Source organism: Pangasianodon hypophthalmus, chromosome 4 (assembly GCF_027358585.1).
Source record: "Pangasianodon hypophthalmus isolate fPanHyp1 chromosome 4, fPanHyp1.pri, whole genome shotgun sequence".
Classification (NCBI taxonomy): domain Eukaryota; kingdom Metazoa; phylum Chordata; class Actinopteri; order Siluriformes; family Pangasiidae; genus Pangasianodon; species Pangasianodon hypophthalmus.
In genome coordinates, this window is record NC_069713.1 from 28,883,652 (window position 1) to 28,907,053 (window position 23,402).

The window sequence follows — 23,402 nt, forward strand, 5'->3', positions numbered from 1 at the left end:
AGAGATTTCAGGTGAGATTTCTGGTGCTTTCCTAATTAGGTTATTGTTATAACTAGTCTGTTGCTATAGCTTGACAATGGTAAACTGGACTCACTATCTCTCTCTAAATTTAGATAAATTTGCATGAGGAATAGCTTGTGCATGCAGAGACATCTGCAGAAATAAGACAGTGTTATGTAGTATTCTGGAAAAATTATGGATAGCAATATTGCTCTACTGTTCCTTAGATTTAATCCTAATGTGCAAAATATTCCATTTTATAATAGTTCTAGTGTTCAGGAGCTTGGCCTTGTATGTAACATAACAAAGATTGTTTCTCACTTGACCATAACTTGGCATACAAAAGGAAAAGAATCTCTGTTTGATGGCCATTTTATTACGCTAAAATGGTACAGATCAACCTACAAGTACAATCATTTGAAATAGGTGCTGCTCTTGTTTGCAGGACAGCAGTGCTAAACATATGAGCTCAATAGTTCCAGAAAACTCAAACCAACAAGCTTTTGTGCCCATGGGAAACCAAATTTTCACTACATAAATGTATCAAGGGCACATTTAAAGGGTGGACTCAAAAGTGTTTGGTTTTCCCTGGGCACCTCGGAAGCAGAGCTACTGGTTCAGCATCTAGTACCGCATTTGGTTGAGGATCAACCACTGTCCTTTTGACGATTGGTGCTTTCTCTGCTGATTCAGACTCTGCAGATAAGAGGCCGGTGGCATCAGGGTCATGCAGGGCTGTGAGTTTGTGGTGTTTGAAGCCATGGGTGGTGGATGGGGATTCTGGCCCAGCTGGGGGAGCAGGAAGTGTAGCATTGTCCTATTGAAAGAAAAGGGAAAGTTAGATTCAGTTTAGTTTGTGTTCCAAAAATGGGGGGTATTCAAGTAAAATAGTTATTTTTAATTCTTTAAATAAATTGCTGAACAATTTAAATTCAAATGATGTGTTAGTGCTTAGTTACTGGTGGGAAGATTTCGCAGTCAACTTTCAAATCAAGTCCATGGCCTTCAGCATGACAGAACCCATGGCGCTAAGGAAAAAGTAAATAAGGTCACCATGATTTAGCTGCATTACAGTTGAAAGTGGTTCAATTTATTTTTATGTTTTCATGTTGAACTACACACTTACAGCAACCACATGGTCAAGAGGGACACAGATATCATCGTCCACAGTTGTGCAGTTAGTTTCGATAATGGCGTATTCGGCTGTTAAATGGGGCCCACCAGCCACTACCTGCAAAAAATCAAAATTGTTGAGCATGAGGACTCAGGACATTTCCCCTCCCTGCCAGCAGAGATCAATCTTACAAGAGGAGTACCAGCACGACCTGGGCCATTCACTTCCAATTTGATTTGATTGTGCAGTCTTGCCAATTCCAGCATTTGTGCAAGTTCCCTTCATATGCCTTGAACCTTTGCTCTGTTCATTAGATCTGTTTTTGGATTACCCTTTGGCCTTTTTATGCATGCCTTATCGTTTTGTGGATATTTGGATTGTGTTTTCACTTTGTTTGTTGCAATCTTTGTTAACCTCTTGGAAATGGATTATCATTCAACTTCTGAGTTTCCATTGTTACACTGAGATTTTAGACTTGACTTTGGCTTGTTGTCTTGGCATTTACTTAAAACCTTTGACACTTAAACCAAAACACCACTTATTCAAGGACCTCATCAGTTCTATCCTTGCTGTATTCAGGATCACAGTGTTACCTGAGATGACAGCCGCCCAATGTCGAGAAGAGCAAAAGCAACGTTCAGGGTGTGGTTTTTATTGAAGTGCACCAGTGAAGCTTGAACCAGCTGACTGCCATCGGTGTTGTTCAGTGGCTGCAGAACAGGGCATCCTACGCAAAGGCCAGCTGTTTCTGCTCTCCCCCAAAACAACAAAAAATTGACAAGAATAAGAATATTAAAATATATATAGGACAAAACCCTGACATCTACATCCTCTTAAAACTAAGCCATCATTTAATGCAACCTGTTAATGAAAAGTGAATAAACATTGATATTTGACCTAATTCTGTTTTGCACTTGAATGCTATGACAGAAAACTGCCCGCCAGCTTCAGAGAGAGCTACATCACAGTCCGCTTCAACTGCCTAAAGGGCAGAGAGAGAGAGAAGAACAAATACATAACAAAGAAGGATAAGTCATACTTTTTATCTGTTTATAGTTGCATTTAATGTTCTGGAATGCCCATGATACAAATTCCTGTTCTCGCTTGTGTTATAGCAGCTATAGACAGTCATTCACTCACCAGCAAATTACTTTTCTCTTGAAGGTAATAAAAACAAAACAACAAAAAAAAAAAAACCACAGCAGAGTGAAATCACAGTGTAAACTCCTATGTCCTGAAGATATCAACACACTTTTAATCTTATTATTACGCCTGGATTTTGTTGAACATCCTTAATACAAGTCCCTTTGAATGAACTGTTACTATGGAAATGATAATGTACTAGAATGAGCGCATTAATATAAACTTCTGGTTTGTAGTTACACTATTGTCAGAGCTGCTGTTTGAGAAAATTAATCAACACCTTCTGACCAATCAGAATACAGAATTCAACAGTGCTATTGTCTATTTGGCAGTTTACTCATTAGAACTCAGATAAACCCTAACAGTTAAACAAATATGACCTCTAGCTCTATGTCACATGACATTTGTAAAGTGACATGCTGAAAATTCTCACTGTCAAAACTGACATATGTACACTTTGCATTATGGAAAATACACACAATCCCTGAGAATAAACCCAGATAATAGATGCCATTACAGTGAGCACACTAACTAGCTTAACTAGTTACATTAAGAAGAGTTGATGTTGCAATAAAGGGATACTTGTTGGGTTACCGTTTCGATCTTGGCTCTAACATCGCACTGAGGCACGGGTTTTGGGTTGTAGACATGGCACTTAGTCTCAAGGAACTCCAGCTCCAAGAGATACGTATGTGTTCCATCAACCTACAACAAAGCAAAAATTTATTTTAGTCATGCCAAAACCTGGTGCTTTAATTTGCAGCTGGATTAAATGACTCATCACCCCCTCATTGTACTGTTTCCTCTCTTCAGAACTGATACACTTCAGAACAATGCTGTTATTAAGACTAGCTTATCAACTTCCTGTCAGCATTTCCTCTTGGTTTAAATCCTTGAATCTTTAAGGCCATCACTTTTACTTTATCATTTTAAATGAAGTTAGATGACCACCAGTCAAGCATAATGGACAGTTTTCGTGTTCAAAATGACTGAAAATTGAATATAGTTTTGTTATGACAGGTGATGTAAATATTCAGTTCTGATTAGCTAGCTAATTAGCACGTTCACCCAGGACATGTTTTTTTTTTTCCTCTAGTTCAGTGGATGTTTTTTTTTTTTTTTTTTTTTTTTTAAATATTGTCAGATAAACAGAAATATTGATTAGGCTAAGGACTGATTTAAGCTTACAAAGATTAAAGGACATTGGTATCTACTTTGTTTCATAATATACACTATATTACCAAAAGTATTCGGTCACCTGCCTTGACTCACATATGAACTTAAGTGCCATCCCATTCCTAACCCATAGGGTTCAATATGATGTCGGTCCACCTTTTGCAGCTATTACAGCTTCAACTCTTCTGGGAAGGCTGTCCACAAGGTTGAGGAGTGTGTTTATAGGAATTTTTGACCATTCTTCCAAAAGCGCATTGGTGAGGTCACACACTGATGTTGGTCGAGAAGGCCTGGCTCTCAGTCTCCGCTCTAATTCATCCCAAAGGTGTTCTATCGGGTTCAGGTCAGGACTCTGTGCAGGCCAGTCAAGTTCATCCACACCACACTCTGTCATCCATGTCTTTATGGACCTTGCTTTGTGCACTGGTGCACAGTCATGTTGGAAGAGGAAGGGGCCCGCTCCAAACTGTTCCCACAAGGTTGGGAGCATGGAATTGTCCAAAATGTTTTGGTATCCTGAAGCATTCCAAGTTCCTTTCACTGGAACTAAGGGGCCAAGCCCAACTCCTGAAAAACAACCCCACACCATAATTCCTCCTCCACCAAATTTGGGCCCATTCTTTCACAAATGTTTGTAAAAACAGTCTGCATGCCTAAGTGCTTGATTTTATACACCTGTGGCCAGGCCAAGTGATTAGGACACCTGATTCTGATCATTTGGATGGGTGACCGAATACTTTTGGTAATATAGTGTATATTTCATTCATTCATTCATCTTCAGTACGCACTCTATCCTGGTCAGGGACAGAGCATATCCTGGGAATACCAGGCGTGAGGCAGGAATATATGCCATGTAAGCCATTTTATATTAATTAATAATAAACACAGCCCTTAATAATAAAGAACCCTTTGCTCCATATGGCCACCCCATGTGACACTCCGTGATTCCTTTGGAATAAATCTCTGAATTATACAACAGTTAGTTCTGGCTGTGATTACCTACGGCCATGCTGATACATTAACTACAACAGCACTCTTCCTTGTGTGAGATTGCTTAATTAAATAATGTTGAAATATTTTAAAAGTTGTGAATTTTATTATTATTATAAGACTAGTAATAAGGAAAAAATACTATACTTCCCAAGGGGAATGTTTGTTTATGGTCTGTTTATGCAATGTTTAAATTTTTTTCAATTTTATAGGTTTGTTATTTTGGGTGAGTTTTAAACAGCATAAGTTTTTGTTTTCTTTATCCAAGAAGCCAATTTCGTAATTTTGTTCTTGCGGATAAGGGTTTTCTTGAATATTTAAAAAAAACATTAACAGAACAAGAAAATTAAAGGAACATATTTTTAAACAATAAAAAACTGATGTACTGGTTCACTGTTTTTTTTTATTTTTTTTATATAATATCAAGAGGGTGTTGGTAATGGAGGACGTGTAATCCCCAATATGCATCTCATTATTAAATTAGTAACTTCATTGCTGAGGTTCCTATATTTGTATTGTACTTCTGATTGGAAGTTTTTATGTCCCAGGACAGTCAAGCTGCCATCGTTGGGCCCTTAAACGAGATTCTTATCTCTCAACTGTCATGTCTTAAATTTGAGAAATATATTATGTAATATAAATAATTATTCATTACAACCAGTGCTGTGTAGCTCTAACTCCTCACCATACTCATCAACTCTTTACCTTATTAATGACCTTGATGTCCTCGATTTGGTTCAGGGTGTATTTGTAGCCATGCGTGTGCTGTGCGTTGATGAAATCCAGAGCCACCTGAGCGGCAGCTTCAGCCTCTGGAGAATCGCAGAGCGGCAGAGTGAAGTTGTGCACCACCAATTTACAAGAACTGCTTGCCACAAGCCCCAAAAGGGCGACGACAACCCCGACATTCATCATGATGAATGTAAGTGAAAAGGCTGGCTCATTCGCCTGGCTGATTGGTCATATATACTCGAAAGTTGACCCTTTATCACACGGGAGGGGTATAAAACACACATTTCTGACCAATGTCATGGAAGTGTGTGAGAACAAACTGACAGGAAGTGACTTATTTGTAAAAGTCCATTCACCTGACATGCACTGAAGGTGCCCCAATAGTGGAAAAAACCTTTGTTTGCATTAAATTACAGAATATGTATAGTGTACATGCATAATTATAACCTTGTATATAGTGTATTATAAGCATTACTATAGGCCTTACAGTACATTTTGTGCACTACTATAGGTTTTATAGTGCATTATACACATTATTGTAGGCATTATAGTGCAATGCCATTTCTTATATTTCTTATTTTCACTCAGATCTGCCTCCCTGAGTATTGGAAGGGTTTTACAACTGTAATGTGATAAAATCTAAAGAGATTTTCTCTCCTGTAAAGACATGATCTCGTTTAAAAGCATGCTCCTGTCCTATGTCCATGCAGAGTAAATAGGATTTTATTATTTACACTAGGGATTCAAGTTCAGGTCTGTGCCTACATGTTTGTCCATTTTAGCCTAGATAACGTCCAGGGTCGTGCAGTTCAGTGGCTTTTAACCATATGGACCCTTTTTACAACCAGATTAATAAATGTGTTTAAAACAAGAGAGTACAGTAAAACTCATACAGAAATTAACCTTACTTTCCAATGTCCTGTAGGAAACGTGTGGTAAAGGCATTGTTCCTCTCAGGTCATCCTGTGGAGATATAATCTACAACCATGCTGCCTTCTCTTGTTTATCATTCAGCTCTCAGGTTTATAACTGGTCATAAATAGTGCACTCATGTGCTTTGGGTTTGACTGTTCTCTCAGAACAGACCTTAACCTGGTAACTCTTTACTTATGAAGCCATTCTTCACAAACAGTGACTTTTACAAAAATCATGCATTTACAGAAATGTATATGCTACTTTCAGGACAGGATCCCTAAAGAGGGCTCACATAAAGAGCACCTTACAAATAAGACACATCTTTCTAAATTCAGACTTTTTTGGGGTTTTTTTTTAATTCATGTGTAATGTAATTGTGGGTCAGACCCATAGGGGGAGATGTTGTATGAAACACGATTGCGTCACAGCTCCCTTCATTCAGACCCTTGTGCACTTTGCCTTTTAAGGGAATAGGGACCGGTTTGGAGTCAGCACTTCTCAGAGACTTTGAGGCCAAAGTAAACACTAATTCAGAGGGAAGGCATACTTGGAATATAAGACCACTGGCTCAGAAATATCTCTGAGGCTAAAGCAGAACTGTATATGGCTTGGGATTTTAGGAAGAAATTTAACTACTGGTATACCATTAACAAATGTATGCTTTATTTATTTATTTATTTACGTATATATTTATTTATAATTTTTTATGTTTTTTTTTTTTTATTATTATTTTTATTAATAGTAGTCACCTAAAATAGGGGGAGTTTGGGTATATTGAGACAGCAGGTACTGTACATTTGGACTTTGCAGAATTTATTTTCTGGCCTGATAGGTCAAAGTCAAGATTTTTGTTACTTAAACCCTAGCTGTGAAACTGCTTGATAGAAATATCATGACTTAATTCACATAACATCATATAAGGGGGTGTGGTCAGCATCAGACAGGAAGTTGACTTCAAAAATCTTGACATATGAATTACGTGTCCCAAATTACCAAACATGTCGTTAAAAATGGGTTTCTGTCAGTTTTGTCAAACCCAGAATATGATTTCCTTTGAGCATTTTGAAGATTTTAAAAATCCTCAACAGGACCTAACTTGGATGTCCCAAACGTTAAATATAACTAAAAACAAACTATAAAAAACATAGCATGTCATTCATGAATAAATTAATGCTTGTAATTGTTGGCAACTTGCTGCGGTATGAGAGGAATAAATTACCTTGTGACTTGCTGTTATCAGTGTTCACAGTGCTAAACTGATAGCTATAAGCTTTCCTTACATGTTAGCCACATTAGTCTGGTAGCTCCAGAGAAAAACAAAAGAAAGAAAGTTCAGACACTGAATGTGTCTTATGTGAAATTGTGTACTTTATTTCTGAGAGAACTTTTCTTTTTAAACTTCTGTCAGTTACACATTATATTTTGTATTTATAAAATGTACACATTATGACCATCCATTACAAATAAGAACACTGCTCATACGCCATAAAATGAATGACATAACTATTTCCGATTTCTACTTTCATGCTGGGTTTCTTTAAATACAACCCACTGGCCCATATTTAGAGAACCTGTCTCTCGTCCCTCGTCACTCACTCCTCTGTTTTTTAATTTACTCATCGTTGGCAGCGTTCCACTCGATCTCAGGCTCATCGTCCATGCGCAGGATGAGGTAGGAGAGCAGCTGGAAGATGTTCTGCCACATCAGCAGGAAACTATAGAGGTAGAAATCGCTGATGTCGATCTGGCAGCGCTCGCCAGCGAAGCTGATCTCACACACACACTGGAATTTGTTGATGAGGTTGCGGCAGTATCCGCCATTCAGGCATGGGCCAGACGCACACTCGTCCAGCTCCAGCTCACACCTATGCATACGTGAGACAGTAGTAACGAGGATTTCCCCCAGTGTTAAATGTGATGTGGCTTGATTCATTTCTCTAATAATTTCAGGCCATTTTGACTTAAGGTTTTCATCTTTTGGTCTTATCTCCACCTCATGTCCTGTCATTGGTCTGTTCCTCAATTGTGATTGATTAGATTGTCTATATATCTATACATTTTGATACAATGATATATAATCCATCCATACATGTATATTAGGGGTGACACTCGATTTCGATTCAATTTTCAAGATATTTTGAACAAAAATTTAATAAAAAAAAGAATTATGACTGAAGACTCAAAGATGCAAAAAACATTGCACTTTTGTCTGGGTAAAACCAAATAAATCAAAAATTGCTACAAACAGATGTTTAATATTGTGCACAAAATTTATTTTAAGGTTCACCATATCTTAAAAATAAATAAATAAATTTATAAATTCTCCCCAAAAATTTGATTGAATAAACAAAGTGTCTGACCTGGGGACCAACTGATTGACTGAAACTTAATGAGCTCCATAGCAGAAATAGACCTCCAAAGTCAGCTAAAATGCCAGATTTCTGCAGCCTTTGGTGTTATTTGAAAGCTAGTGAAGAGCTCTTTTTTAACTGTTATAACATGGTCATGTAACCATATAACGTAAAATGCATGTTGGTTATTGCAATCTGGAGCCTTTGGGCTGACAGACTTCAAAAGTGCAAAAAGCAGAGCTATACAATGATATAGTTTTGATATCTTGACAAATTGTCGCAATACGCTCTTCTGAGTTATTGTGGATATTGTGATAACTTGATGTTAATCTTAATCTTTAAAACAGTAAAATAAATGCTTAAAGTTTTACTTTTTGTAAATAAATATAGTATTCGTATATAAAAGATTTCTGTTTATTCAAATCCTTAAAATAACCAGGATTTTTAAAATGCAACATTACTGTTTTGCTGACAGAGCAAATCATGATACATCATGATACATATCAAGTATCATAGAATCGTAAACCTTCAGGAATCGTAATATAATGCTTAAAAAGTGTCAAATCACATGCAGACAGGGATAAACCCAAATCTAGAGTTGACTCTCTCATCAACTATTCCACTATAAACAGAAGAAAATATAAAGTTTTACGCAGATATGGTGATGATGCCTTTATCAAAACTCATCAAAAAATCAAGTTATTATTCCAAGCTTACCACTGTCCAGTAAAACCAGGCAGGCAGTCACACTTGTCCTCAAACATGGAGCAGTTTCCACCATTAAAGCAGCTGTAAGTCCACTTGTCATTGCCGCAGATGGAGACCGGCAACCTAGGAGACCTAACAAGACAACTCACACATTATACACCATTATACACCAGCAGTTACTGGAAATGTGTATAAAATAATCGTATGATAATCATACAGATTACAAATCTACTTGTATTCCTTTTATTCTTCATTCATTAAAACCATGTTCATATGTTCATATCATATCAGTGATTACAGCAAGGAAGTCAACTCACGGAAACCTGTCGATGTACCAAGGCATTTCTGCCATTCGTTCTCTGAAATCATGAGAAACAATGAAGTAAGTTTAAGTGCATTATGGTTATTTTTCCACTAGCCATCCTGATCTGTTCACTGAGTAGCAGTGGCTGTTGGGATTTATCGTAACACAGTCCCTTCCAAAAGTATTGGTATGGCAAGACCAATTCTTTTGTTTTTGCTTTACTTTGAAGACATTTGGGTTTGAGATCAAAAGATGAATATGAGACATTAGATCAGAATTTCAGCTTTCATTTCCTGATATTTACATCGACATGTGTTAACCAACTTAGAACATGGCACCTTTTGTTTGAACCCATCCATTTTTCAAGTGATCAGAAATATTGGAACATGTGACTGACATGTGTTTTTTGTTGCCCAGGTGTGCCCTGAAAGATTGATTGTTCAAACAATTAATAGGTCTGAATGTCTACTGTTGGTTTGATCCCTGCATTTGTTGTTAAAAAGGATAAACCAACATGACAACCAGAGAGCTGTTTATGGGAGAAGGGCAAGTCAATTTGAAGCTGTTAAAAGAAGGAAAATCAATCAGACGAACCATTGCACAAGCATTGGGCATAGCCAATACATCAGTTTGGTATGTCCTGAAAATGAAAGAAACCACTAACAACCAGACATTGAATAGGTCAGCTAAGTAAACAACAGCAGTTGATGACAGAAACATTGTGAGAGCTATGAATAAAAACCCTAAACCAACAGACAGTGACATCAGCAACAACTTCCACAGGGCAGGGGTGAAGAAATCACAATCTACCATTTGAAGAACACTTTGAGAGCAGAAATATAGAGGCCATACCACAAGATGCAAACCACTCATCAGCAGTAAGAATTGGAAGGCCAGATTGGAATTTGCAAAGAAATACTAAGATGAGCCACAAAAGTTCTGGAACCAAGATTAACCTCTACCAAAGCGAAGGAAAGGCCAAAGTGTGGAGAAAGAAAGGATCTGTTCATGATCCAAAACGTATGAGCTCATCAGTCAAGCACGGTGGAAGTAGTGTCATGGCTTGGGCTTGCATGACTGCTTCTGGAATGGGACCACTAACCTTTATTGAAGATGTAACTCATAATGTTAGCAGCACAATGAATTCAGAAGTCTACAGAAATATTCTATCTGCCAATGTGCAGAGAAATGCATCCAATCTAATTGGGAGGAACTTCATCCTGCAACAATGACCCAAAACACACTGCCAACAGGACAAAAGACAACAGGGGAAATGTGGACGTGTTTAGATTGGCCAAGTCAATCACCAGACCTTGACATAAGAGCATGCATTTCACCTCCTGAAGAGGAGACTGAAAGGAGAAACCCTCCAAAACAAGTAGCCTCCAAAACGGCAGTCTACTTATTTGTGTCTCTGTGTGCTTTCAGTTTTTCCCCCCGTTACCAGCAAGTGAGAGAGAGACAGAGTGCGAGACTGCTTGGCAGAACGAGACACACACATGCGCACACACACACGTACACACAGCATAAAGTGTGAACCTGACAGAGCGAAAGACATGAGTTTTGTGTTGTGTGCTGAAAAGCACAGTCTGAATAAACGTGAGTCTGGTGCTCAGTTAAGATTTCACCTGTCTGTCGAGTCTTCCTCCACACCCTCATACACTGGGGTTCTACAATGGTGCTGAAACCCAGGAATCTGGGGAAGACTCTGATGCTGCCATAGAAACGTCCCCACTAGCTGAGATCGTCAACTACCTTGCCACCTTCCACCAAACTCAACACCAAGCACTCCTCGACCTGTGCCAGCAGTGGTGCTTTGAAGCCCTTCCACAGGAGCAGGCCAAGAGCCGACGTGCACTCCAGAAGCTGCTGCCGCCCAACACATCTCCAGCTGTGTCCCCTGCCACCATACCACACATGACACTCATGAAAGCGGCCTCCACGGATGATCTAGAGGCCTTCCAAGCATGTGGCAGCTGTGTGGGGATGGCTGGAGGAGGACTGGGCTCTGCGACTCCTCCCCTTGCTACTGGGGGATGCCCGGCTTGCTGGCCAGCAGCTACCTCCACAGACACAGCTGGAATATTCCAGCAAAAAAAAGGGGGCAGTCCTGCAGCACATCAGACGGACCCCGAGGAGCACCACTGGTGCTTCCAGTTGCTGCAGCTCTCTGAGGTCGGCCACCCCTTCACACACGCGCAGCAGCTGAGGGACCCCTTTCACCGGTGGTTGGTGGCAAAGGAGCAGAATGCATTACAGACCATCGAGCTGATAGTACTGGAGTGATTCATTGCTCGACTCCTGACAAAAATGGTGAAGTGGGTACAGTGCCACTGGCCTGCATCCCTCTACGAAGCCATGCAGCTGGCAGAGGATCACTTGGCGGTGGTTCCTGGTCCAGATGTCTCCCTTTTTCCTCACACTCTCCCTGTCTCTCTCCCCTACTCCTTCCACAGTCCCAGCTCCCCGGGACCCAGGTGCAAGAGGGGGAGACCGAAAAAAACCATTAAGAAATGCATGATTGGTGAAGGTGAGGTGTGTGTATGGGGATGCTCACGAATATCCACTGGTGCCAGTCTTCATTAAATTCTGGGGGCAAAAGCATAACGTGGAGGCGGCGGTTAGTCCTTGCCTCACCCATCCACTAATTCTTGGGACAAATTGACCAGGGTTTCAGGCATTAGTGAGGGAAATGTTTGTGGATGGGTCCTGCAGTAGTGAGGCACTGTGTGGAATGTGTGCAGCATTGGCTGGGGAGATGGTGCCAGGGCCGTTGACATCAGGTCCATGTCAGGGGTACACGGAGGGTGGGGAGGGCTCTGCCCCTCCACCTTTGGCAGAGATTCACCTTGGGGTCTTTCCCAGGCATGTTGCGAATGTCAGCTGGCGAATCTGCTGGCTGATAAAGGTTGCGGAGGTTATTTGCATGTTATCTCCTGAGTCGGGATCCCGAAAGAGATCCTGACTGACCAGGGCATGTTGTGTATGTCACGCACACTACACGAACTGTGCGAATTAGTGGGGACTAAATCAATACACACCAGTATTTACCATCCACACATGGATGGGCTGGTGGAATGGTTTAATCAAATACTTAAAAATATGATCCTTAAGTTCATTCAGGATGATGCACAGAATTTGGATAGGTGGCTCAAGCCCCTACTTATTTGCAGTAAGAGAGGTTTTGCAAGCCTCCACAGGGTTTTCCCAATTCGAAATATTGTACAGGTGCAAGCCCTGTAGTGTCTTAGACATCATTAGGGAAAATTAGGGACTTTCTACCAACAAAAATGAAATTCAGTATGTTCTTGACCTGAGAGCAAAACACATTGGGGCGATTAACACAGGAGAATTTGCAACAGGTGCAAAAACATCAATCCCAGCTGTATGACAGGTCTATGGCTAGGGGAATTTGCACTAGGAGATAAAGTACTCGTTTTGCTACCCATGTCAAGCTCTAAATTACTCACAAAGTGACAAGAACCCTTATAATAGAGGCGATGCACTTCAAATATACCACCTCAATCTCCTAAAAACATGGAGAGAGGCGGTTCCTGTGGCTCTTGTGATGGTTGTCCCTGAAAGGGAGGAGCTGGGACTGGAGGTGAGTCTAAAAAGTGCAGCCCAATTCACCCCGGTCCCCTGTGGAGACCACTTCTCACCGTCCCAGAGAGCAAAGGTTGCCAGGTTGCAATTGCAATTGTAATTTTCTAATGTGTTTTCTTATCTACCCAGTCATAGCGACTGCATAGAACACCACATTGAGACTTCTCCAGGTGTGGCTGTTCTCAGCCGCCCATACTGGTTGCCTGAACACAAGAAAAAGGTGGTTCGGGATGAACTCAAGGCTGTGCTCGACATGGGAGTAGTCGAGGAGTCCCACAGTGACTGAAGCAGCCCAGTGGTCTTGGTGCCCAAGACCGATGGGTCGACCTGTTTTTGTGTACACTTTAGAAAAATCAATGTGATGTCCAAATTTGACGCATATTTGACATGGCTCGCTTTTATTCAACACTGGATTTAACCAAGGGGTATTTGCAGGTTCCCTTGACTTCAGTATCTCACAAAAAATCGGCCTTTTCCACTTCATTTGGGTTACACCAGTTTGTCACCCTTCTGTTTAGGTTGTCTGGAGCTCCAGTAACGTTTCAGTGTCTCATGGACAGAACCCTCTGCCTGCACAATGCATATGCCGTTGCTTACTTAAATGACATAATCATTTATAGTAATGATTGGCAGTGGCATTTACAACATCTGAGGGCTGTCCTGAGATCCCTGAGAAGGGCAGGACTCATAGGATACCCAGAGAAGTGTACAGTTGGGCTGGTGAAAGTATGGTTGTACATTCACCTGACTTTTCTCTCCCTTTTGTTTTGCAGACTGATGCATCGGAACAGAGGGCTGGGGGCAGTTTTGTCCCAGGTAGTGGCGGGAGAGGAGCGCCCCGTGCTTTACATCAGCCAGTAGCTCTTGGTGTGAGAGACCAAGTACAGCACGAAAGAGAAGGAGTGTCTGGCCAGCAAGTGGGTGGTCCTCACCCTCCGATACTACCTATTGGGATGCATTTTCACCCTCTGTTCCGATCAGGCAACACTCCAGTGGCTCCACCACATGAAGTATCTCAACATGCGGATCACTTGTTGGTATCTGGCACTTCATCCATTCAAATTCAAGGTGGTCCACAGACCAGGGGCACAGATGGTGGTGGTGGATTACCTCTCCCCGCTGGGGGGGGAGTCAGCTGCAGGCCAGGGTGGTGGAGGTATATGGCAGCAGGGTGTGGTCAAGCGTCAGCTGTGGACGCAGAGGAGGCGGGTTGAACAAGTAACACTTGATGATTCTCACCTGGGTCTTATTACCGGCAGTCTACTTATTTGTGTCTCTTTGTGCTTTCAGTTTTTTCCCATAACATGCATGACAAGAGACAGAGATCAGCCAGAACTTGGCAGAACTTGAGAAACACACATGCATACACGCCAAGAAGCGTGAACTTCAACCTGACAGAACAAAAGCCATGAGTTTTGTGTTGTGTTCTGCTGAGTTTTGGAAAGTGTCCTGAAAAGCACAGTCTGAATAAACGTGAGCCTGGAGCTCAGATAAAATTCCGCCTGTCTCTTGAGTCTTCCTCCACACCCTCCAATCACAAAAGAAGAATGCAACAGTTTGGTGATGTCAGTGGGTCACCACATTGATGCAGTTATTGCAATCAAGGGATATGCAACCAAATATTAACTGTTATTTACTTCAATTAACTTTAAGGCTATCTGTTCCTGTACTTTTGCTCACCTGAAAATTGAGAGGTCTGTTGCCAAAGGTGCCATGTTCTAAATTGTTTAACACATCTAAATGTAAATATGAGAAAATGAAAGCTGAAGTTCTGATCTATTGTCTCTTATATTCATCTTTTGATCTCAAACCCAAATGTCCTCAGTTTATAGCAAAATACAAAAGAATCTGCCTTGCAGTTCCAAAATTTTCAGAGGGGACTGAATACTGAATAACGCTGAAATGCACAATATATCGTAGCTTCGTCATTATCAGTAACTATTCTGATAGAAATGGAACCCCTATGTAAGTATGTCTATGTGTGAGTGACACAGAGCCTCAATTTCATTGACAGCTGAAGAGACATTCAAATTCAGATTTTCTTCATTTCTTCTACAATTTCTCATCTTATCTTAAAAAAAATCACTGGACAGGCCACACCCACAAGTGACAAGAGTATCGGTAGTCACATGCCCATAAAAGACAAACAAGCAACACAAACAACTTGTTGCTTTGTAGATGTAGGCCAATGGATATATAAGAGATGGAGGGAGGGAAACAGCCATTTTTATCTCTTTGTTTTTACAAATACTGAAAAAAGGATTAATAAAGGAAATGTGTGTTATTGTAACTCACTGGCAAAGAGCTCCGGTTGTGTTTCTCGGGCAAAGGCAGGCATATTGTTTGATTCCTCTGAGGCAGGTACCTCCATTATGGCACTTGTGTCCCACACATACGTCCTCTTTATTTTCACAGTGCTGACCAATGTATCCTGACTCACACACACACTCGTAACCTTCAGAAACAATGACACAGGCTCCATGAAGGCAAGGATTCGAGGAACAAGCATCAGTCCTGACCTCACAAATCTGACCGTGCCAATCAGCTGGGCATCGACATTTAAAGAGGTCAAAAAGATCTTCACATTGGCCTCCATTGTGGCAAGGGTTCGGATTGCAAATATCAAAGCTCCAACACCCTAAGTTCTGCATTCCAGATGTCCTCAAGAACTTTTCCTCTTGAGGTCTGGGCATATTAAGTTCTGTCTCTGCATAAAATGGCAAAACAAGGCCACCAACTTCCACCGAACCCAGACATCCATCCAAATTCGCCCCAGTATTGAGTTCCCAGCCACCCAAAATGATGTCTGTGTCTTCCCTCAGGAAGCCCAGATCTCCAGAAGAGTTGTAGGAGATGGACGCTTGGTCTCTACGCTCGTCAAGGACCATGGACCACCTGGAGGTCAGCGCGGATGGGTTGTTCATGCTCAGGATGGCACTGTGCCAACGTCCGTCGTTCACCACTACCCGGCTAAAAAATAATTAGATATAAAAAGTGTAAATAAAATAAAAAATATTGGCACATTTCTGATTCATCCCTAGAAACTGACATTCTCTTGAATTTTTAAAAAATAAATTGTGTACATTTTGATGTTTTTTTCCATTGTAAGAGCAAGGATGTCAAAACCTTTTCTCACCAGCGGCTAAATGGAGGAAATAAATAAATAAAGATCTTAGATAAGCATTAGATAATGTTGGTCATAAAAAGTATTTGTTATGGTTTTGTTATATTTTGACAGGTTCATATGGTGTTAAATAAACATCACACTTGAAAGCAGGCACTTAAATCACGCTTGTGTTATCCTGTGACAACTACGAGCTGCTTTACTAGCAGTTAATAGCCAATTAAGTAAGTTAGCTCACATAATGTTTAATTAGGCTGGTTTTTTTTTTTTTTTCAAAACCAAGAACCTTGATTCCAGATGATTGATTCCAGATTTCTGCTACAACTTTGAGAGGTGTGACCAAAAGGGGCAGAGTGATATCAAACTGTACTGAGGAAAAGATTATTGATTTCCAGGATTTTTTATTTATTTTTTTTTATATTATTGTGATCAGAATGTAGTAGTGAAGGTACATTCATTCATTCTTTCTCTCACTGGCTCTGCACACAGAGTGAGAAGTTTGTGCCACTCTGAAGCTCCAGAACAAGTTGTCCGTCCTTGAGGAAAACTGTAATGAAGTCGTTTTCTCGTGAGGCATGCAGCAGTGTAGCGTCATGGCTCCTTGTGCGGAACGTCAGCGATACGCTGTGGAGGGGGCGGCGGATTTTGCCGTTACCTCTAAACAAGATGATGGGGTTTCCTTCACGGAAAGTGACGTTTGTAACACCTGAGAGGTGGAGAGAAAAATAGTGAAATAACTGTAGTATTTGTAATTCTCATTTCCACTCAAACCTGCCATCAGGGAAGATCCCCGGGAACAAATTTGTTCCACCTTCTATCATATTTATTGATCATCACTGAGAAGAGAAGCTATATGAGAATAGCCATGCATGTGTTCTCGATATAAAGCAGTTCATGCTGTTAATGAGATTTGAAGCTGTACATGAACTCTTACAGTCTCAGCACACAGCAGGTTTAATCCAGTCTGGGATAATCTCTGAGTCCAAGAAATCCCAGGTACTGCTATTTTTAGACCTGACAATCACAATCAGTCCAAAGACTAAAGGCCTTATTTCACTATAGGCATGAAGAAATAATTGATTTCAGACATGGGCAAATGCTAATTTCTGATTGTCCAACAGGTGTCTATTATTTTTCTTTATCTCAGGATGTTCTTAATCTTTTCAAAACGTTGATCACATTTCTAACTTTGGAGCCCATAACTAAATTTCACCTTCACCTTATCACCTTTGCTAGAACAGTAACAAAAATAAACATGAATTTGCACAGAAATGAAAGATTTGGATGAGAACAGAACAATGTAACACTTTCTGTATAACCATAGCAACAATCATATACAATCATTTAAATGTAGCCTATTGATTTACAAAGTTAGTTAAATAAAATAACAGTGAGTTGCTATGAGCTCCTAATAAGGAGGTGAGATGTATAGAGCATCTCACAGTCGAGCGTCTCACAGGGATGTACTCACAGTCGAATCCCTGAGCGTGTGTGAGACACCCTGCATTAACGGGACATGGGGAAAGCTCACACCACTTCAGCTTCTCACAGCGCCACCCTGCTGTGTTTGGAGGGCAACTGCAGGTAAAATCATCCCACATGGAGTAACACACACCACCATTAAGACAGGGTTTCATCTGCAAAATAAAACAGAGGGACCAAAGAGTCAACATCCCCACAAAAGATGTACTATAATGACACATGAGCCTACAAATGAGTGGAAAAGATGAGTACAAGAACTGTGATATAGATAGATAGATAGATAGATAGATAGATAGATAGATAGATAGACAAGCCAATAAGCTGAAAAACAGAAAAAGAGACAGATTGATGCATTAATGCATGGACTGTTAGACAGACAGATAGACAGACAGATGGACAGACAGAGAGATTGTTAGACTGACAGAAAGACAAACAGACAGATAAACATTTACAAATACAAACTGATAAACAGATAGATATACAGGCAGAGAGATAGACAGTCAGAGACAGAAAGGCAGATAGATAGACTGACAAACAGATATACAGAAAGACATATAGATAAACAGATAGGACAGAAAGACAAACAGATAGATTGACAGCCAGATAGTGAGACAGGAGTCAGCCAGCCAAAAAGACACACACGTATGCACACACACAGCCAGATATAAAGACTGACAAACAGATATACTGACAGGCAGACAGACTGACAGATAGACTGATATTAAGACAGACAGAGAGAAAACACATACCTTGCAGTAATTATCACCAGTGCAGCCCTGTGTGACCTGCACAATTGTCTTGAGCCTGTAGGAAGCCAGTGGAGTGCTGATTGGGTAAAACTGCAGGTGATTGAAGTTCAGCCGAAGGTCCTGGATGCATCCTTTAAAGTAGCCCCTGAATGCTAATGAGGCTTTTCGATCCTCTAAGCCTCCCACATGAACCATGTCACCTGATCGAACTGTCAAACCTTGGCTGGCCATCAAGGCCTGAGTCCTAGCGGAGTGCAAGAGCGTGAGCATTCCCTGTGCCACATGCACGCTCACCAGGTGAAAGTGTCCATCATTAACTCTGTCGTGACCCTGTAGGATTTCAAAGTGATTCACCTGAACTTTGACTTTCCCACCATCCAGCCATACGTGCAGGTAACGGCTCGTGCTGTTCGAAAAAACAAGGAGCAGACCGTTTAAACGGCGTGTGCGAATGAACATGGAGATGGTGAAAGTGTCCATGGGGTCATCGTCCACATAAAAAATTGCATAGCTTTCCACATCTTCATTCCCAAACTGTGCAGCGATGTGTTCTGTGAATACACATGCAGAGTGTTTTAGCACTGGGTACTTTCCACAATCATAAACTGAAGGCTATGAGCTTCCATTTCCTGTTAGAACCATTAGCCTTCTATCTTCAGTGCAAAACTAAAGATGTAAAGCTTGGCACCATACCTGTCTTGGCTGATTGACAGAGAGACAGAATAACAGACAGAAAGACAGAATGATAGACAGAGAGACTGAAAGGCAGCAGATAGAAAGACACAAAGACAGACAGAAGAACAGACAGACAGATAAAGAAACTGACAGTGAGATAAATAGACAGAAAGACAAACAGAAAATACATACCCTGCATTAATTTCACCAGAGTAGTCCTGTGTGACCTCCACCACAGTAATGATATTGTACATTTGAATTATACAGTATACTGACTAACCGGTTATTAGCACATTGACACTCATTTCAGAGATAAAGCCTCACCCTCGGAGCAGACGCTTCCCTCGTAGGGACGATGGCACTCGCACTTGTGTTTCTTCCATCCTAAGCCGATGCACTTCCCTCTGTTCTTGCATGGATTGTCCTCACAGCCGTCACTTTCCCTACAGCCCAAAGTCACACCGAACTGCTCAGCTCTGACCTTTAACTCCAGAACCACTGGGCGGGACTGAATGTAGACATCCCGCATGCAGCCCAGGAAATATGAGTCTGGATTTACTTGTCCATTTCCTGTTCCACCTATATAGACACTCTGGATCAGAGTGAAAGAGGACTGTCCTGACCCAGACCCCAGATCCATTTCCACTAGTGCTTCTTTGTGGCAGGTTTTCGCTGTGCACAGTGGGTCACGCAAATCAAGTCCCAGCACACTTTTGTACAAGAAAACCTGCACCATATGCCAGTGGCCATCTGCTACATCCTGAAAAAGGTCCACCAGATCTGACTGGTTGTTGTTGCCCCATTGCATGGAGTGACGTAGTCGGCCATTTTGCAACTGCAGCTTGAGTACGTACTCATCCACTTCACAGTGCAGTAGAGTCGCTGTTTTTTGCACCGTGCGAAAACTCAAAGTAATGTTCAAAAGTACCAATGTATCCTCAAGGGCTGTTTCGATGTGTAGGAATCCGCTCTTTTCAAAAGAAAACGTGGTGGAAATCTCACACCTTGTGCCGGTGTAACCTTCAGGGCAGTTGCAGCTGTATCTGTGTTGACTGCTTCTGAGAAAAGGAGAGCATGTGCCACCATTTTGGCATTGGTGGCGCTCACAGCCCTGCAGTATAACCGTGCAGTTTGGTCCTCCATAGAGTCGGCCATTTTGGGAACTGTTAGAGCACTGGCAAGTGTAATCGCCTTTGTTTCTTATGCAAACACCACCATTTTGGCATGGACTGTTTTTGCAGGCATCAAAGTCCTCGTGAGAGAGAGCATCTGTTACAAAATAAAAATCTTTACCTGAGTATAGGAGTGTATTTGAAACACTGCCCCCTAGAGGCCATTAACACACAACATGGCCTCTTTATTGGTTGATCTAAAACATTTTTATGAATTTTATAGAGAACATAACCCTAACTCTAGATTTGCAGTGAACTAATTAGGAACTAATGCATACTTACAGATTTAATACAAAGAAAGCTGCTGAGACATACTTCTATTTAGGCTTGGGTCAATAATGTGATCAGAAATAGATCGGATCAACAAAATGTCATATGTACGCAATATCAAAATGTCTTTGGTATCTCAAATGTGCTGTTTTAGTTTTGCGCTAGAGTTATGAGGCTAATGTAGGTAATATATGGTATAGAGTACATGGTGCTTGTGCAGCACTGCACAACAAATTTAATGCATTCAAATTCATCATGAGAAACTGTTTTGTCCTGATCATGGTTTGGGTGGTTTAATGTACTAATTTGTTAGACTTGTTTAGATCAGGATTGGTGAAGTGTGTCTGAGGCAATGGGTGAGTTTGGTCAAGAGTGTCTGAGGGAGCTAGTGGGATTGGTCAAGAGTGTCTGAGGGAATGGGATTGGTCAAGAGTGTCTGAGGGAATGGGTGGAATTGGTCAAGATTGTCAGAGGGAATGGGATTGGTCAAGAGTGTCTGAGGGAATGGGATTGGTCAAGAGTGTCTGAGGGAATGGGTGGAATTGGTCAAGAGTGTCAGAGGGAATGGGATTGGTCAAGAGTGTCTGAGGGAGTGGGTGGAATTGGTCAGTAGTGTCTGAGGGAATGAGATTGGTCAAGAGGGTTTGAGAGAATGGGTGAGATTGGTCAATAGTGTATGACCAAACAGCCAGGATTGGTCTATAAACATTAACTCAACTTCAACTTCTAGCTGAATGCTGGGTTGTTATGAGGCAGCCATTTTGGACAACCAGAAACTTAGTGTAGTTTTCTATCGCATAACATTTCAAGGTGAAACTGAAGTGGAAAAGCTGGAAGTGATGTGGGTGGAGTTCCACTATGAACTAAATTGTTTAAATATCAACTCTTGCTGCTATTTAAAAAAATCTTTATTTAAAATTAGTTTATGGAGGTTAACAATTGTTGTTTGTTAGTTACAACAGCATTTTACCTGCAGTGCAAAACTAAAAATGCAAACTTTAAGACACCAGACATGTCTTGGATGATCAGCTACATTTAGAATAATGGAGCAAACAGATATCATCATTAGTCATTGCTAATGCTAAAAATTCACTGAAGTAGCCAATCTTTACCTGCAAAAAGCAACAGGACGTTCCAGACTAGCATGATCATTCCTGACATGATTCACAATTGATGAGCTGACTGAATCTGAAGACCTGGATATTTCTCAGCTTGGGAAAGCACCATCACAGCAAATGACTTCATATCTTCATTCTTGTGTGTGTGTGAGTGACTGACTGATGTAACACTCGGATTAACAGCAGGCAGATCCACAGGATTAGGCTAACACACTTACATGTCTACTGGCTAATGTGACATCAAACATGTTCATGAAGGAGACTTTATACCTTTACAAGGTCTATCATTACTTATCCCACAGCACTGTTGAATTCTCAAATTTGATTGAATGAGGTATTGATTAATTGTCCATAACCTCAGTGCTGACAATGGTAAAGTTTTCTGTAAAAAAGATGTTCATTTAACATTTATGGAAGGAGCCGCCAACATCAGTGCTTTGTAACAGTCAATTAGAAGTCTTCAGAACAGAGGAGTTTGAGTTGAACTTTCTGTTTTTTTCTGTAACATGATAAGCTGTGTGCTTTTTTTTTTTGTTTCACTAACTTCAGGAGAGATAAAAGAGAGGCTGGTAAAAGAATAACTGTTTACAGCTGCTATAATGTAAATGAGAAAAAGGAACTAACTTGTTTCATGGCTGCCCTACAATATTACATGTAAATATAATGTTGTAAATATAAATCCAATAAATGGATAAAAAGTATGATGTTCTTTATTTTTAAAAAATTTTAATTGTTGACAAATTGCTGTGGTATATGAAGAATAAAACAGTTCAGAACATGCTAATCAGCTTCAGGCAAAACAGTATCTTGCCTTTGTGTTGGGCCACAACACTACACCCCAGTGTAATACACACTTCAGTGAGGTAAATAAGCCTGAGCTATTTCTGTCAAACAAGCAAGACTTTCCATATCAGATGATAGTCATATTACTGACCCCCTGCCCACCCCCCAATGCACGCGCGCGCACACACACACACACACACACACACACACACACACACACCATATGGCTAAAAAGTTTGTGGACCCCTGATCATAACACTATGTTCTTGTTGAACATCCCATTTCAGATTTAGTCCCTTTGCTGTTATAATAACCTCCACTCATCTGGGAAGGCTTTCCACTAGATTTTGGAGTGTGGCTGTGGGGATTTGTGTTCATTCAGCTACAAGAGCACTAGAGAGGTCAGGCACTGATGTTGGGTGAGGAGGATATCTGGGGTGCAGTCGGTGTTCCAGTTCATCCCAATGGTGTTCAATGGGGTTGAGGTCAGGGCTCTGTGCAGAAAGTTCTTCCACTCCAATCTTAACACACCATGTCTTCATGGAGCTTGCTTTGTGCACAGGGCCATTGTCATGCTGGACCGGGTTTGGGCTTCTTAGTTCCAGTGAAGGGAAACTGTAATGCTACAGCATACAACGACATCCTATACATTTTTATGCTTCCAACGTTGGGGGAAGACCTACATATGGGTGTAATTGTCAGTTGTCATAGTAGTGTAGTAGTACTCACCAGCCTCCTTTAAAATTGGTCTTCCAAACACAAAGATTTACACCTTAACCCAAAGTAGGAATTCAGGACATTTAAGGAATTAAGTGTAGAAGCAGGTGTAGAATTATACAGCACTGTGATGTTATGCTCATAGAAAAGATATCAGAATTGTTTGACCCATTTTGTAGATGTTTTATAACATTTTTCCAAAGTGTTGTTTTATACTTGGCATCGATATCAAAATGATACGCTCTTGACATGTAGTGCACTAAATAGCACGCA

The 23,402-nt window shown here is 40.9% G+C and overlaps 3 protein-coding genes across 3 annotated transcripts in view; 1 reads left to right on the plus strand and 2 right to left on the minus strand.

Moving 5' to 3' along the window:
• The window catches only part of zbtb41 (zinc finger and BTB domain containing 41), a 43,639-nt gene that overhangs the window by 4,257 nt on the left and 15,980 nt on the right, over nt 1-23,402 (plus strand). The window lies entirely within an intron of this gene.
• On the minus strand, nt 357-5,372 carry ahsg2 (alpha-2-HS-glycoprotein 2). The gene is made up of 7 exons (XM_026936392.3): nt 5,129-5,372; nt 2,852-2,962; nt 2,012-2,096; nt 1,708-1,862; nt 1,127-1,231; nt 960-1,028; nt 357-817 (listed from the first exon to the last, which is right to left on the minus strand). Exons 1-7 carry the CDS (start codon nt 5,336-5,338, stop codon nt 569-571), a joined length of 984 nt encoding a protein of 327 aa, XP_026792193.1. The 5' UTR covers nt 5,339-5,372; the 3' UTR covers nt 357-568.
• Nucleotides 7,051-23,266, minus strand: LOC113540134 (protein crumbs homolog 1). The gene is made up of 10 exons (XM_026936390.3): nt 23,142-23,266; nt 21,624-23,035; nt 19,394-20,338; nt 18,395-18,945; nt 17,635-17,800; nt 16,638-16,869; nt 15,335-16,009; nt 9,447-9,488; nt 9,139-9,261; nt 7,051-7,935 (listed from the first exon to the last, which is right to left on the minus strand). Exons 2-10 carry the CDS (start codon nt 21,670-21,672, stop codon nt 7,683-7,685), a joined length of 3,036 nt encoding a protein of 1,011 aa, XP_026792191.1. The 5' UTR covers nt 21,673-23,035; nt 23,142-23,266; the 3' UTR covers nt 7,051-7,682.

Excerpts from the sequence above, each read along its gene's own strand:
- ahsg2 (XM_026936392.3), bottom strand. The coding sequence starts at position 5,338 with ATGATGAATGTCGGGGTTGTCGTCGCCCTTTTGGGGCTTGTGGCAAGC. Across the intron at positions 1,232-1,707 it reads TTGGGCGGCTGTCATCTCAG|GTAGTGGCTGGTGGGCCCCA; the intron begins GTAACACTGTGA and ends GATTTTTTGCAG. Across the intron at positions 818-959 it reads ACTGCGAAATCTTCCCACCA|GACAATGCTACACTTCCTGC; the intron begins GTAACTAAGCAC and ends TTCTTTCAATAG.
- LOC113540134 (XM_026936390.3), bottom strand. The coding sequence starts at position 21,672 with ATGTCAGGAATGATCATGCTAGTCTGGAACGTCCTGTTGCTTTTTGCA. Across the intron at positions 16,010-16,637 it reads TCACTCTGTGTGCAGAGCCA|CCGGGTAGTGGTGAACGACG; the intron begins GTGAGAGAAAGA and ends ATTATTTTTTAG. Across the intron at positions 9,489-15,334 it reads ACAACCGGAGCTCTTTGCCA|AGAACGAATGGCAGAAATGC; the intron begins GTGAGTTACAAT and ends TCATGATTTCAG.